The following is a 15,876-nucleotide window of genomic DNA, read 5'->3' as shown; positions in this document are numbered from 1 at the left end:
AAAATATATGTATGTGAAAGGAGAATGTAAGTGTGTGAAAGGAGAATGAAAGTGTGTGAAAGCAAGAATATATGTATGTGAAAGGAGAATATAAGTGTGTGAGAGTGCCAGAATGAATTATGGCTTGTACGGCCCCTCATATGTTACCCTACTGTCCACCACAGTGATCCGAAATATGTATGTGTGTTTCTATTTAAGTTAAAGGCTGTGGTATCAAATGTTCACATGTTATAATTTGTTACAGTTTAATACTTCTAATATGTTATAATATTCCATTATATTACTGTGATGTTAATTTACTTATTATTTTTATTATATTATTATTTTTTATCTTTTTGTACATGTATACTAAGCTTTGGCAATATTGTATCATTTACAGTCATGCCAATAAAGCAATTTTGAATTGAATTGACAGACAGACAGACAGACAGACAGACAGATAGATAAAATAAAAAAATAAAAATAAGACAGACAGATTTTAAATTTAGATAGACTTCCACACTCTTGCCTTTTGATCTCAAGAGAGGGTTAACTACAGCTACTCACAAATCAGGCAATCAATTGGACCTTATTTACACACGACACTGCTCCACTTATCATGTGCTGGTTACTCCACTGCACACCTCGGATCACTTCCTCCTCACTCTTAACCTCAACATGGTTCCTGACGCAACACATACCCCTCCACATGTCATCTTTTGATGTAACCTATGCTCACCCTCACCCTCCCGGCTATCTGCTATGGTTTCATCTTCGCTTCCTTCCCCTGAACAGTTATCATCTCGATGTTAACAGTGCTACTGATACTTTCTGCTCCACTCTTACATCTTGTTTAGACACTGTCTGCCCCTTGTCTTCCAGGCCAGCTCGTACCACCCCTTCTGCCCCTTGGCTATCTGATGTTCTCTGTGAGTATCGCTCTAAGCTCAGAGCTGCAGAAAGAGTATGGCGCAAATCACAAATTTCCTGCCGTTGTACCTGCACTCACTCACATCAACACATCCCTTCACACTGGTGTTTTTCCCTCAGCATTTAGATAGGCTCGTATAACCCCACTACTTAAGAAACCCTTAACCCATCTCCGGTCCACTGCTTTTGACACGGTTAACCACCAGATCCTCCTGTCAACCCTTTTGGCGAAGGGCATCTCAGGAACAGCACTCCAATAGTTTAACTCTAACCATTAGAGCAAAAAAAGGCCTCTAACACTAGCATGCTCTACTCTTTTTCTATTCTATCTGTTTTCTTTTTAGTTATTATAGAATAAAAATAAAAAAAACTTGCTACGTGTACTGCGTTAAGCTAACTGAGACTTGTTATAGCACTTGCATATCATTGCTCTTTTGTTGATTTTGATTGCTTCCATTGTCCTCATTTGTAAAGTCGCTTTGGATAAAAGCGTCTGCTAAATGACTAAATGTAATGTAAATAGATAGATAACAATTCATACAGAAAGAGACAGACAGACAGACAGATAGACAGATAGATAGATAGATAGATAGATTTATGGCCTGGTCAATACAATTTATTGGCACAGCACACTCACTTTTAAAGTGAAATGCACCAAACCAAACCTGACTAAAAAAATAGATAGAGAGAGAACCAAAAAGCTACTTCCTCTTCCAAAGAAAGGTGAGTCAGTGTGACAAATGTGGATACTAGTTTCTAATCTAGTTTCCCTTGTGAAATGTATCTGCCACATTCTTACTGGTGACAGTGGTGCGGTTGTCGTCTGAATCCGAGTCTGCTGGATCATAAATCTGAATGCCTTGAGCCTGCAGCTGTTGAAGTTTTGACTCCAGATCTCGTTTTGCCCGCAGCAAATCCTGAATTTCCTTTTCTTTAGTCTCCCGGAATATCTGCCGGGTGATTTAGGACAGAAATAAAGATGAAGGAAACACACTGGTGAGGTAAAGAACGCACTGAAAACTAGAACAGCTACAGGCTAAAGAGGCATAATGTAAAAACAAAAGGAGTCAGACAGGAGCTTGTGAAGATTTAGGATTGTGAAAGGTAAGAATTAATGCGAGTCAGTTAATGTGTGAGAGAGAAGGGAATAAGATTCACACCTTAAACTGCCGTTTGACCTTGTCTCTGTCATGTTCAAAGGTGGCAGCTCTCTCCATTGCTTGATACTTTGCCTCCAGGGCACTTTCCTTCTCTCGAAGAAACTTCTGGTAAGTCTTCTGAAGAGCCTGACAACCAGAGAAACACAGAATCAGCTAAACTTAAGTAGATTGTTGAGAAAAGTAACATTCAAAAATGAATTAAAATGCAGTTCATACACTACATACAATGGTTTGTATACACTTCTTCTATGATAATACATGTTTTTGATAACTAAATAAAAAAATCATTTTGATATTTTTAGGGGGCCTAAAGTCAAAAAGTGTTATATCTTACTGAACTGTCCTGATATTAAAATGAAGGTAAACATAATTAAAAGAATGACATTTTGGGTATAATCTATCATAAATATTTATTAGGAAAAAAATAACAAAACTGCTTCAGTGTTAACTAAATTAAAGTCATGTGTTGCAGCCAAAATTCATTAAAAACATAAAACATCAAAGAAAATCACAGATAGCACCCTCATGACTGTGCAGCAAGGTCAATAAGCCTCTTATAATTTCAGATCATTTCACCTTTTAATCACAAAGATAAGGTTAGATCAGGCTGAAAAATATCATGTGATATGACTTCCCAAAAATTATATTTTTGAAATAAAGAAATAAATATTTTTATATATAAATTTTACCTTCAAAATTATATTGAAAAACGGATTAAGATGAGTACACTCACATGCAGTCATGTGTAATAAATGACATTTTCAGCCATTACATGTCATTTTTCTTGAAAATAGCATAAAAGCTTTGCAAAACCACATAGAACCAAGATTAATATAAACAGTACATTTCTAAAAACTTGGCACATGTGTTTTAAGCTAGGCTAGATTTTTTTTTTAATCATTTGTCATTGTTTTTTTTTTCCAAATTTTTCTTTATTTCTGCCCAACACTCTTATTCATCACTGACTCACATGAAAAGCCCAGATCTTTTATTCTCTCTCAAACCTGCAGCTCAGCACGCAGTCTCTTGTTCTCCTCATCCAGCTTGGCTTCTTTCTTCTGCATGGAGGCGATCTCATTGTTCTTGCTGACCCTAAAGATCTCATAGTCTTTCCTTAGGCGCTCATACTCAGCCGCATACTCCAGTTCAACTGATCCGGTAGATTTGAAGCTGGCGCCGATGACACGAGGCCCACGGCGGAAGGAGCTCCGCAGCAGACGTGCCTTTGGCTTCACCTCCACCGGTATCTCACATGCCTCCCCTCCCTCACCCCCGTACACATCCTCAATCACCTCACTGGGGCTCACCATGGAGGATGCCGTACCCATAACAACTGATGAGAGGTGCCACAAAGACACCTGTCAGCTAGATCACTCACAATCTTCCAGATTGAACATTGATGGTTCTGTTGGAAACAGGAAACACAAGCAGTGTGCATCAGCTCTGATACATTTAATCATGGATTTTATGTATAATTTGAAATTGTATATCAAAAGAGTAGAACAGTAGTCCTACACAGGACTAAAACGTTTTGTTTTGCTGTATTTGAGAACTAGATATGTATGACCCTGAGGTTAGTGTACTAGTATGCATTCGTCTTTAAAACGTGTATGTCATCATTGCAAAAATCCATTAAAAAATTGCATAATTCTGTCAGTAAAGTTAATGTATTGGAAATATATTCTGTGTACAGTGGCACAGCTAAGCCCCACTTAAAAATGCCGTGATAAAACAAAATATCAAACCAAGATGTTGATTTGTTTTTAGTGAAGTTTTAAATGAAAAAAAAAAAAAAAAATTAGATAATCATAATTAAAACAATATGAATTTGTTTATTTAAATGCCTTTAAGATTTCAAAAGAAAAGTTTGTTAAGAACCCAAAACTAAAAGGATATTATGATATCTTTATTCCTTCTTGAGTTACAAGCATGCAAACTCTGGGTAAATAAACAAACAAACAAACAAACTGTCAACATTGGCATTTAATGTAAGAATGATTGCTTTCGTCAAATGATTTTACAAATAGACCAACCAAAAACTTAATTTTTGATTAGTAATATGCATTGCTAAGGACTTAATTTGGACAAATCTAAATGCGATTTTCTCAATATTTCGATTTTGTTGCACCCTCAGATTCCAGATTTTCAAATAGTTGTATCATTCTCGGCCAAATATTAATTTCATTTATTTACTTATAAAGCATAAATAAACACAACAAGAGTTGACCACTGTGCTGTACAAAAGAGGAAGGTACAATAAAAAGGAATAATAATAAAAAATAATACACTAAATAGAAGTTAAAATGAGACCAAGGATTATAATGGATTAAATGCAAGAGTAAAAAGATGAGACTGTAACTTAGATTTAAAATCATATACAGAAGATGCAGATCTCACAGATAGGGAAAGACTGTTCCATAGCCTAGGACCGGCCACTGCAAACACACGGTCACCTTTCAACTTCAATCTTGATCTTTGATTTGACAGAGTAATACTGTCTGAGGATCGCAAGCATCTGGCAGACCTATTCACATTTACAAGATCTGACAAATAAGAAGGTGCCAGACCATTTAAGGACTTAAAACAAAGAGCAAAATTTTTAATTCAACTCTATAATAGGGTGACCATACGTGCCATTTTCCCAGGACGCGTCCTGGCCAGGATTTCTATATTGCCTAAAATATCTAGGTTTTGGCTTTGTTTGCGTGTGCAGACCGACCGGTGTATGACATCAAAATACCATACAGACGGTTCCTTATGCTTTCAAAATGCTCTCGAGGTATTTTGATGCCATACACCGATCGGTCTGCACACGCAAACAAAGCCAAAACCTAGATATTTTATGCAATATAGAAATCCTGGCCAGGCCGTGTCCTGGGAAAATGGCACGTATGGTCACCCTACTCTATAACGCACTGGCAACCAATTAAGAGACATTCAAATCGGAGTAATGTGTTCTCGTTTACGAACTCCTGTTAAAAATCTGGCTGCGGCATTTTGGACCATTTGAAGCCGTGACATGGAGGATTGGGGTAGTCCAATATACAAGGAGTTACAATAGTCCAATAGTACCCTCATTTAAATGCCAAAAGTTTTTAAACATCCAAGATCTTACATCAGCTAAGCATGCAAGCAATGTTTCTAAACCATTCTTGTCATTGTGTTTTAAAGGTAAATAGATTTGGGTGTCATCCTATCCTAACAAACCATACATCAATGGAAAGCTTATTTATTCAGCTTTCAGGTGATGCCAAAACCTGGCTGGTTTTGTGATCTAGGGTCACAAATTATGATTGCCGAGATGCTAAACCTGTTTGTTGTGTTTGTTTTAATACAGTAATTGACTGATTCAGTGTATTTGATAGTTAGAATTACTACAAATTCAGGTTGTCACCTTGATGTGTCAACTCCGTCAGTTCTGTCACCTCCGTCAGTTGAATATTTTGATAATATTTCATTATGATATTTTATATTTGTTGTGGAATTGTTGGTCACATGTGAAAGTGTAATCTGTCTGCTAACACGAGAATGTGTTTTGAAATGTTAAAAACATCTTGAATGCTGTTAAAGATAAAGTTGAAATTATATTACACAGTCCAAGGTAAAAAAGCACATTTTGTTAAAAAAGAGAAAAGTTGGGAGGTTGTATCAAAGCATAGCTCAGTAGCTTAGTACATATAAGATACATAAATGTAGTTTCATTTGTCTGAGTACAAGGTTTTATTTTTTCAATTTTGCACCGTTTTGTCCCACTTCTCAAGAATGACTGTAAAGTTAGTTTCCTCCTTCTGTAATTTGGTTCACAATCTAAGGTTTACAATACAATGGACTACTAGGAGAAAGTGTCCAAATAAACGTAAATACTCATGGATGCCATTTAATATTTTAGCTTTCATCAATGCATGTTTGTCTTTCTTCAGAAAAAAATATTATCTAAATTAAAGCCAAGCAGTTTCTCAAATGTGGTTGATTTGGCACGGAATGACCGTATTTCTGTATCTTTGTTTACTCAGTTATGGGGGATTTTGTCACCTTTCTTTTTAAAAATGTGTTAATCAAATGTGTTTATATTTTTAATGCGTGTTTAAGTACAACATAATACATATTGTGTTTGCACTTACAGTGTCAGTTCCACAATGGAAATAATAATAAGAAGAAAACATTTATGAGAAGTTGAGATGAAGTATGATCTGAAGATCCTAAAAAGTCTGTGTATTTGGTTTAATTTGACATGTATTGTTGGGTTAGCATGTTGTTCACAACTTTTACAGTGTCATCCAATCAAACACATGGAGGACGTGGATATCTGCATATTCAATGATTAAGCCTCACCTTAAACTGTGGTCTTGAACCCTGCGGTCATCCTGGAGACGATGTGCGGGACAGAGTGAAGAAAAAAACACTCCACCCAACCGAGAGGATTGAGGAGATCCAGGACGATGAACTTACTAAGACAGAACTAATACCAATCTTAAGAGCCGAAATATATATCGATAAGTAACGTGTTCATAAACACGGCTGGCATATCAGTCAAAAAGCAAACCAATCATAATGATGCACACGTTTTCTCTCCCATGTCTTCCTGACAACCGCGTTACTAGGCACGCCTTCATCTACGGATCCACAGTGTGACCAAAAAGTGAATCTTCATTTCGTACGTAAGCCTCGGTTTTCAACGTTAATTAGTTTGTAGACCATGGTCTGCCTATGTAATTTCCTTTTATAATAGAAGTTTATAAGGTATAAGGTCTGTGATTAACAGTAACCTTACTTGATGTTTCTAAGTCTAAATACCCAATCAAAACAGTGTGACCAAAAAATGCGTTTTCGTAAGCAAGCAAGTCAGTAGGCCATAGGATGCTTGTGTAATTTCCTATTTAAATAGCAGTTTATAAGTTAATAAGGTCTGTGATTAACATTAACCTTAATTTATGTTTTTTTAAGTCTACCTTATCAGAACAGCTCTTTTGCACTTTTTTTAAACTAACTTTGTTAGCTACTATTTAGCCTACTTACAGATACTCAAAAACGATGTTGTCCATGCAGTCAATTTGGACAGTTAATTTTCCTTAAATTTTCTAAATTGATTTTTCTAAATGTATGCATTGAATTCTTAGATACTTTCTTAGGCACTATATCAACAAAATCCATGTTTGCACACTGCAGAAGTAGCACAGGAGCTATCTGAAGTGGCATTTTAAAATAAAAATGTTAAATTTACAGAACATTACACTTTTAATAATAAAGATTCCAAAGGGTGATCAGTTCTTAAAAGAACCTATTTTTCTTACTATGAGAAACATTTATTTATTTATTTTTCAAAAAAAAAATAAAAAATTTGTGAAATAGTATGGTTGTTAAAGGTTGTTCATGGAACCATCAATGACAATAAATAACTTTTATTTTTAAGAGTGCTGGTGTGTAAAATGTGTTTGTGGAGACCTTAAAAGATATGAGATTTTGAAAGAATATTTTATTTGTTCATATTTTGAACAACTGAAAGTATTTACAAAAAATGATATATGATCAATTATTTGATAAATGATAAATGTTGACGGAATAAACAAGTAAAATAAACACAAACCCTACTCATTCATACATGTTGTAGAAGGAATCAGACTGCACGTCATGGTTCAACAAGTTTCTGAATGAATCGGTATGAATTCAGCCAAACCTTTTCCACTTCTACTTTCACACTAAGCCTTGTTTTACAGATACTAAGTTTCAGTATGTCTGGTAGTTAACCGCTGAGAAGATGTCGTTGCATGTCTTGTCTGATCATGTGGTGGATTGTTCATCTTTGGGGTTTCTGCCACAAAGCTGCAGCAGGGTCTCTTGGTAATTTCTAGCCAGAAAGAAGTACATGACAGGATCCAACACGCCACTTACGCATGTTAAAGCTGAGGTGATGCGATTTCCTAAATGCAACATTTGTCTTTCGGATTCTGACCTTGACATGTCGTCATGCTGTAGGATAAATACAAATCGGTGGATATGATAGGGCACAAATGCAATCAAGAAGTTAACCACGGTTAGAACGATCATTCTCATTGCCTTACGCTGAGCAGGCGTCCTTTCTTGAAAAGTCATCTGTTTTACTTTGGCAAATATGAGAATGTAAGAAATGCTCAGGGTGACCAGAGGTATCACAAATGCAATAGCAGTGGACACCAATGCACCGGTGGGATTGGAGGACTTCTCTATGTACAGCTTTTCACACACTGTCACATTCTGCATTTGTCTAGTCACTTCTTTTTTAGAGAATAGGACAGGCAACATGGAAATAGTCACCATGAGCCACAGCACTGCAGAGACCACTTTGGCATTCCTGGTCTTTCTCAGATTGAGAGTTTTGTGTGGTACAACACAAGCCAACAGACGGTCTACACTGATACAAGTCATGAAGTACATGCTGCAGTAGAGGTTGACGAAGAACAGGAAACCAACCATGCGACAGGCGCCTTCACCAAGAGGCCAGTGACTGTCTGACATGTGGTAGATCACTCGCATGGGGAGCACCAAGACGTAAGACATGTCCGCTATAGCCAGGTGCTTCAGAAACTCTTTGGAAGGGGTGTTGTTGGTGTTGTGGTGGCAGAACACCCAAAGTGCCAGGGCATTACTCGGGACTGAGAGGATGAAGATGACAATGTAGAAGGTTGAGAGCAGGATGTTCTCCAAGTGAGAGCTGAGGTAAATCCCCTCCATGGAGTGATTCGACAAAGCGCAGGTCTATGCTATGAGACTGAGCTTCTGTTTGGAGAATGGCAAGAGTCAGAATAAGTATCAGATATTATATCTAGCTTATCTATGATAATGTATAAAAAAAAGTTTGGAAATGACTGTATTCTGTGTTATTATTATATAACAGTAGAGTAATTGGAGCTATACATTCACAAATTGAAGTGTGGGCATTTTACAAAAATGTTTAACAAATCAAAATTTTAGTTTTAGATTCTTTAGTAGCTACCATTTGCCTACAGTTCTGCACACTATGTATTCAGTAAAGTGTGTCCAACTTTTGACCCGGTTTTAGCAAAATTATTTTCTCCAGAACTGCAGAAAGTGACACAGTGATTGTTGAAATGTTTTTTTTTTCAAACAACTTGACTAGCAATTTGACTATATGCCCTTGAACTTAAAAAATTATATGATAATACTGCTTTATTATTATTATTTAAAACAACATAAATACTGAGAAATTACCAGACATTTTTGATTAAATAATGTGTGTATATATATTTATAAAGTGTATTAGCATTAAGAACTTTAATTCAAACAACATTCAGTTTACCAAGGTAAATGGTAAAATCACTGTTAAAAAAAGCAACATTTTTAAAGTCACTAAGAAAGCATTTTTCCTTTAAAAAAAAAAAAAAAAAAGGTCAACGATATTAATATCATTATTAGTATTGCTCTTATTATTTCCGTACTTACAAGTAGGTTATAGTCTTCCCCAGCAGCCAGCACATTGACTTAATGATAAATGCCTCCTTTGGCTATAGATCAAATTAATGTTGTGTTTGCTCATCTGTTTCCTCTTTTAGTCATATGCTTTGACTTCAGTAGGAGGTATCATACAAAAATGAATTAGCCCTTCTACAACATCCCCATTAACACACACCACCCTCTACTGGTCTCTTTACCTGCTGTATGTGATGACTGCATCTTCATAACAATTCTTCATAAAACAAACCTGGCGTTGTTCAAATTTACAGTAACGTTGAAGCTATTTGTGTGCAAATCCACTTAGGCTAGGGTTTATTAAGTTATAAAATAGCAGTAAGAAAGCTGGTCATTTATGCAGTATGTGGAGATCAAAATTAGAGAACCTACAATTTCCTAAATTTCGAGGTCACTACTTAGTCATATTTGAAGTTATCCTAACAGGAGCAAAAGTGCCATTTTTAAGCATATTTCATGAGTTAAATATATTCTGAAGCACAGTATAAAAAACTTAAATGAGATATTTGAAAAAGAACACTGATCAAAATTAGAGAACACTTTCAGATACATCCCAATTATTTCTGTTAATATGGTACCTGATGCTAATTTCCTTCATTATATGACAAAACCTATTTAACTGGCAGCCTAACTTTTCAGTTTTCACTGACTTTAAAAGATGGTGAGCCATTCTAAAGTGACTGAAACCCTCCGACAGCAGGTTAGATGTAGGCCAATAGCAGATACAGCAAAAGAAGTTGGCCGTTCCAAATCTGTGATTTCTAGAATATTGTTATGCATTTAGCAGACGCTTTTATCCAAAGCGACTTGCAGTGCATTCAGGCTATACATTTTTTACCAGTATATTTTTTAAGCATATTTCATGAGTTAAATATATTCTGAAGCACAGTATAAAAAACTTAAATGAGATATTTGAAAAAGAACACTGATCAAAATTAGAGAACACTTTCAGATACATCCCAATTATTTCTGTTAATATGGTACCTGATGCTAATTTCCTTCATTATATGACAAAACCTATTTAACTGGCAGCCTAACTTTTCAGTTTTCACTGACTTTAAAAGATGGTGAGCCATTCTAAAGTGACTGAAACCCTCCGACAGCAGGTTAGATGTAGGCCAATAGCAGATACAGCAAAAGAAGTTGGCCGTTCCAAATCTGTGATTTCTAGAATATTGGCATCTTTACAATGTCACTCAATCAAGTCCCCCAAAAAGGCTAGTCGTCCACAAAAGACAAATGCACAAGAGGACAGGATAATGCAGAGAATCTCAATCTCAATCGGTTCAACACTGCAGCTGGAATTGCTCGCCAGTTCAGTGCTGAACAGGGTAAGGATTTGTCTCGGCATATAGTGTCTCCATGTTTAAGAGAATTTGCACTAAAAGTGCACTCTGCAGTGACTGGTAAAGCTGAAAACATTAAAATAATGAAACGGCCAGCTCTGAGTCCTGATCTAAACCCGAATGAAAATTTCTGGAAAATCCTTGGTGAAAAAGTTATGGCTAAGAAACCCACTACAGTCACCAAACTGTGGAAGAGACTGAAAGATCACACCAGAGCAGTGTGAGAGACTAGTGATGTCCTGTGGCCACAGATGTGCTGAAATCATTCAAAGCATGGGCCTGTACACTTACTAGTAATTTTTGACTGCTGTACCTTCAGAAATTTTAATTATCTTTCTTCGTGCTACAGTCATTGCTGTTCTCTAATTTTGATCGCTGTGTTTTCCAAGGGTTTTTGTTGAAGTGCCTTGGTTATTTTGTAAAACATCTACAATCATTCACTGTTCTACTAGCATGCTGTCAGACTTTTGGACCCGTTTTGCCCCCGTAGTCCTTCCTGTGTTTCCTTATTTGGTCATGTTCCTGTCCTCGTTTAGTTTGATTAAAGTGAAAGTGACGTGACATGTTGCCAAGTATGGTGACCCATACTCGGAATTAGCGCTCTGCATTTAGAGACTCAAACCCGCAACCTTTGGGTTACGAGTCTGACTCTCTAACCATTAGGCCACGACTTCCCCGATTATGTTCCCCTGATTGCCCTGTGTTTAAAAGTCCTAGTCTGTTCAGTTTGTGTTTGTCAGGTCTACTTGTTTCTACGTGTGTTTGCCCAGCGCCTATTGTGGATTATCTTCTATGTTTCCTGGATTAAAGACCGTTCTCATTAACTCGTGCCTCCTGCGTGCTCCCTCAACAGCGTAACGTGACAGAAGACTTGACCAACACAGTTACCTCCGTGTTTTTCCCTCCGTTTGTTTTCTCGTTTTTCTCCCAGTGTTTTTGTTTCCGTTGTGTTTCCTGTTATGGATCCCTTCACCCGACCAGAATTCCTCCTCCTCCTGCTGGAGCAGGGGGAGAGATCTCTCGAGGACCATACGAGACTATTCCAGCTGCTAGCAAGCACCACCAGCTACCCGGACCATTCTATGACGCGAGCTTGAACACCGCGAGCAGAACGCTGTCGTCCGAAGATGGTCCTCGAGAGGATTAGAGGATCGCCCCGGATGTGGAGCTCAATCCGTCAGACCAGGTGTGAGAGCCGGCGACAATGCCAGCCACGAGGGAGAAAGCCGCAGACAGTGTGAGCGTGGAGAGGAGCCCCGCCCCTTGCACCGCAGCTGAGGGTGAGCCAAGTATGGCGTGGCGAATGAGCCACACCGAAGAGGTTTCTACGTGTGTTTGCCCAGCTCCTATTGTGGATTATCTTCTATGTTTCCTTGATTAAAGACAGTTCTCGTTTACTCGTGCCTCCTGCGTGCTCCCTCAACAGCGTAACGTGACACATGGTATAGCCACAACTAAAATTACTTCAAATTTCGAATGATGACGTTCATAAATTGTTCTTTAATTTTGATCTCCACTGTACATGTATTCTGTATTACTACAATTTTTAGTATAATATTATTGTCAATGAAACTATACATTAACACAAATGGAAGCAAGGGAAATTCCCCAATATTTTAAACAAATCAAAACAAATTAAATCTTCAAACTTTGTTTCAGATTCCTAAATGTAAAAACCTTTTGACTACAGCAAACAGTACATACATTCAATAAAGCTTGTCTAAATTTTTGACCAGTAGAGAGTTCACAACATGTGTACTGAATGTCATTACTATGCAAATGTAAAAGAAAATATATAGGATAAAAAACACGTCAGCTGAACTATCTGCCAAAATGTTTAATAGAAGGACTTGCAGTGTTTCAGTGGAGAAACCATAGCCGAGAGGCCATGTGAACAACAAGCATACAGAACTTTAATACCTACACTCTTTTGCACTGATTGCTTCTGCAATTAAAGCTATACAAAACCAAAGAAAACATTTATTTACAAAATCTGTTTGTGCAAGCATGATTTTTTCTATTACATTCTCTCTTTCTACAATTTTGTATAGGCATGCATAGAAATAAACTTTGGTACAATATGTTAACAAAACTAAAGACAATCTCTGAAATAGAGATGTTACAGTATGTACATGTGAAGTAGAGAGCAATTGTATCAATCACTACAATTTTAGTTTACATTTAGACATCAATACTCATTAATTTAAGAGCCATAAACTGCATGAGTAAATCAAGGAACTGTGACATAGGTAGGTTAAGCCAGGTATAACCTATCCTAAATGTCTAACACATAATATATAGTCAGTTGTAAAGATGTAAAATACAAACTTTGGCAAATAGGCACAACTACTGAAAAGACTGCAAAACTGTTGTCAATTTATAATGATAAATCTTAAAGACATTGGCAGTGCATGAGAGAAAGAAAAAAAAACACAATGTTTGTCAAATTGTATTAATGGTTAATATACTTACAGTACTTTTTCACTTATTATGGCTACAACCAATGTCTGTCAACTTAAAAAAAAAATGAAAAAAACATCTACAATCATTTAGAGGATACTAATAACCAAAACATTGTTTACATACTTTTACTACTGACTAGAATACTTTTTAGTCTCTCAACTTGTATGAAAAATAAATATTCTTTTCAAATGAAGTGCTCTGTAAAATCCTTGATCAAGAGCCTGCTCTCTGCAATTAAATCGTTTTCTTTAGTTCTAAAATAAAACAGTTAATCTTTTTATATGTTTATGATTTGCAGAGATTCAAGTTTAAAACACTGATTAATGGATGATGGCCTTTCACTTTAACAGAGAAAATAATAACATGCAATAACCAAAGTCATGCCAAAACAAAGTTCACTCCGATAGAACAATATTATCTGTTCAAACAAATAAAATCGTAACTTAAAAATGAATCAAAGTAAAATCAGGAGTGACTCTACCTCATTAAGAGATACATAAATGGTTGCGAAGCAGCGAAGCATTCTACGCAGCATCCTTAGCGAGAGTTACCGTGGGAATAGCTGATTTACCGGCATTTCCGTTGTGTGGCCGACTGTAGCTGGTGAAGCTGGGTGTGTGAATGGTACGGATACTCTTCACACTCTGACTCAACATAGTCGGGGACAAAGGGGAGTGGGAACAGGAAGAGGAAGAAGAGGAGGAAGGTCGACCGTTTTGTGTCTGCGTGGGAATAGAGAGGCCTTTAGTGCTGTGAGTGGGAGGGGCAAATTTGAAAGAACCATTAGAAAGGGAGGGGATATGAGAGGAGGGGGTGGAACTGGATCGAGGAGGAGGGATAGAAGATTTGCTAGTGGGAAGGGAGGAAGATAAAGGAGAAGAAGAATTAACAATATTAGTAGAATCAGACTGGGACAAGCCTTTTCCCGTACTAGAGGAAAAAGCAGGAATTTTAGAAGCAGGCACGGTAGGAGAAGTGGATTTGGGATCTCCTCCAGATCTCTTAGCACTTCCATTAGCCTGCAAACAAAGATGCCAAAACACACTGATTGTCAACATAGGGAATCAAAATTTCTAAGCATGTTTCAAATCATACTACTGGGATCTACAGTTAATCATGATAGATTATCAAAGACACAGAAACTACATATATAGGTGAAAATACTAAAGGCACACACAAAAAAACTATCTGTCTTGAGGGTGAGAATATAGAAAAAAATCACTTTAAATAGACTGTAAGAAGGAAAGGAGAGTGAAGGTGAGGGACGGTAAGATTATACGTTTTAGAGTGAGTATTGCGCAGAGTGAGTGCAATCAACCAGTACTCATAACCAAAGGAGGCTCCAGGAGGAATAGAGGAGGTACAATTTTGGGAAGGCATCCACAGGATAATGGGGACTTAGTGGATTTGTGGACCCTGGGCATTGAGGCCAAGGTTTGCAGATTCCTCCGAGCGGTATACAGGGAAAGGGTCCAAAAATGGGTTAAACAGAGAAGCATCCTGACTTACAAGGGAAGTTGAAGTGTCACAGGCATTGGAGTGTGTAGGGGTTAAATGTCAGTGGTATTTTAGTTAAAGAGACCCTAGTCTAAGCATCCAATAATGTTAGGTAAGCAGTGGCTGTGGTGTTTATATTTCTTTCTTTCACGTTTGTAAATTAGTTTGTCTTTTACAGCACCAAAGCCACAAGCAAAGCAAACATGCAGAAGCATTTGATGGTATTATGAAATAACAGTCAGTTGCCTTCAGTCACAGCCATTCAAAAAACATGTAGCAGGAAAAAACGTCAACAGTTCAAAGATAGCTTTCGGCACTAGGCCTTTAACCAAAGAACAGTTTGTTCGGTATCATCAGGTTTTTTGTTAGTTCTTTTTCCCCTCTCAATACAAGCCCTACAAGAACTGACTTTCCTCTCGAGCATTCAGTCTATGCCTAGGTGTGTGTGTCTTTCTGACTGGACAAGTGGTCCTATGATAAGACTACCTGGCGGAACTGCCTCTGAGAGTCCTGTAGCTTTTGCGGTTTTGTTGCCCTCTCTTTCTCTGAGGTGCCCGGTTGCTGCCGCGCCTTGGCAGAAACAGGCACCGGCATCCGACTAGTAGGTGAGACCACACTGGCATTCTGCAAAAAGGATTTAAACCAAACAGAAGAGAAAAGGAATAAAAAGAAAGAAACAAAAAGAGAGCCATATTTGAGGTGGTTTGTAAGCTAAATCACAGCAAGACAAAGCTTGCACAACACATCTGTGTGGTATCACCATAACATTGTAGAGTTTGTGTACCAGAAAGAGAAATAAGGAAGCATGCAAACCAGCCCAGAATACCAACAAATTTCTTTAAGGACTGCCTTAGAACCCACAAAAAGGATTCAGAAACAGTGTGAGACTGTGGTTCTAAGACGGTGAAAGTTGTTGGCTGCCTTAACCCAAGATTAGAGCACCATCAGTGAACACACAAAGGTCTATCTATGACACACCACTCCAGAAATAAACACACCATATTTATTAAAATATGTGAAGGTGTTAAAAAGTTCAG

At 37.3% G+C, this 15,876-nt stretch overlaps 3 protein-coding genes across 3 annotated transcripts in view; all 3 read right to left on the bottom strand.

Moving 5' to 3' along the window:
• The window catches only part of nphp3 (nephronophthisis 3), a 32,444-nt gene extending 25,825 nt beyond the window's left edge, over positions 1–6,619 (bottom strand). Inside the window, exons 1-4 of the mRNA XM_016490009.1 lie at positions 6,402–6,619; positions 3,074–3,474; positions 2,070–2,195; positions 1,709–1,859 (exon numbers count right to left, since the gene is read on the bottom strand). Of these exons, the coding sequence (XP_016345495.1) occupies positions 1,709–1,859; positions 2,070–2,195; positions 3,074–3,397 (601 nt within the window). The 5' untranslated portion in view covers positions 3,398–3,474; positions 6,402–6,619. The remainder of the gene's footprint in view (positions 1–1,708; positions 1,860–2,069; positions 2,196–3,073; positions 3,475–6,401) is intronic.
• Positions 6,620–7,758: 1,139 nt separating this feature from the next.
• LOC107691420 (uracil nucleotide/cysteinyl leukotriene receptor-like) lies at positions 7,759–9,612 on the bottom strand. The gene is made up of 2 exons (XM_016490007.1): positions 9,507–9,612; positions 7,759–8,822 (listed from the first exon to the last, which is right to left on the bottom strand). Exon 2 carries the CDS (start codon positions 8,775–8,777, stop codon positions 7,848–7,850), a length of 930 nt encoding a protein of 309 aa, XP_016345493.1. The 5' UTR covers positions 8,778–8,822; positions 9,507–9,612; the 3' UTR covers positions 7,759–7,847.
• Positions 9,613–12,708: 3,096 nt separating this feature from the next.
• Positions 12,709–15,876, bottom strand: part of LOC107691421 (sickle tail protein homolog) — a 102,244-nt gene continuing 99,076 nt past the window's right edge. The window contains exons 20-21 of the mRNA XM_016490008.1: positions 15,326–15,463; positions 12,709–14,361 (exon numbers count right to left, since the gene is read on the bottom strand). Coding sequence (XP_016345494.1) covers positions 13,867–14,361; positions 15,326–15,463 — 633 coding nt within the window. The 3' untranslated portion in view covers positions 12,709–13,866. The remainder of the gene's footprint in view (positions 14,362–15,325; positions 15,464–15,876) is intronic.

The sequence above is a fragment of the Sinocyclocheilus anshuiensis genome, unplaced genomic scaffold (genome assembly GCF_001515605.1).
Source record: "Sinocyclocheilus anshuiensis isolate Anshui unplaced genomic scaffold, SAMN03320099.WGS_v1.1 scaffold106, whole genome shotgun sequence".
NCBI lineage: Eukaryota > Metazoa > Chordata > Actinopteri > Cypriniformes > Cyprinidae > Sinocyclocheilus > Sinocyclocheilus anshuiensis.
The sequence above is the reverse complement of the archived record's forward strand: the minus strand, read 5'-3'. Positions and strand labels throughout refer to the sequence as shown.

Excerpts from the sequence above, each read along its gene's own strand:
- LOC107691420 (XM_016490007.1), bottom strand. The coding sequence starts at position 8,777 with ATGGAGGGGATTTACCTCAGCTCTCACTTGGAGAACATCCTGCTCTCA.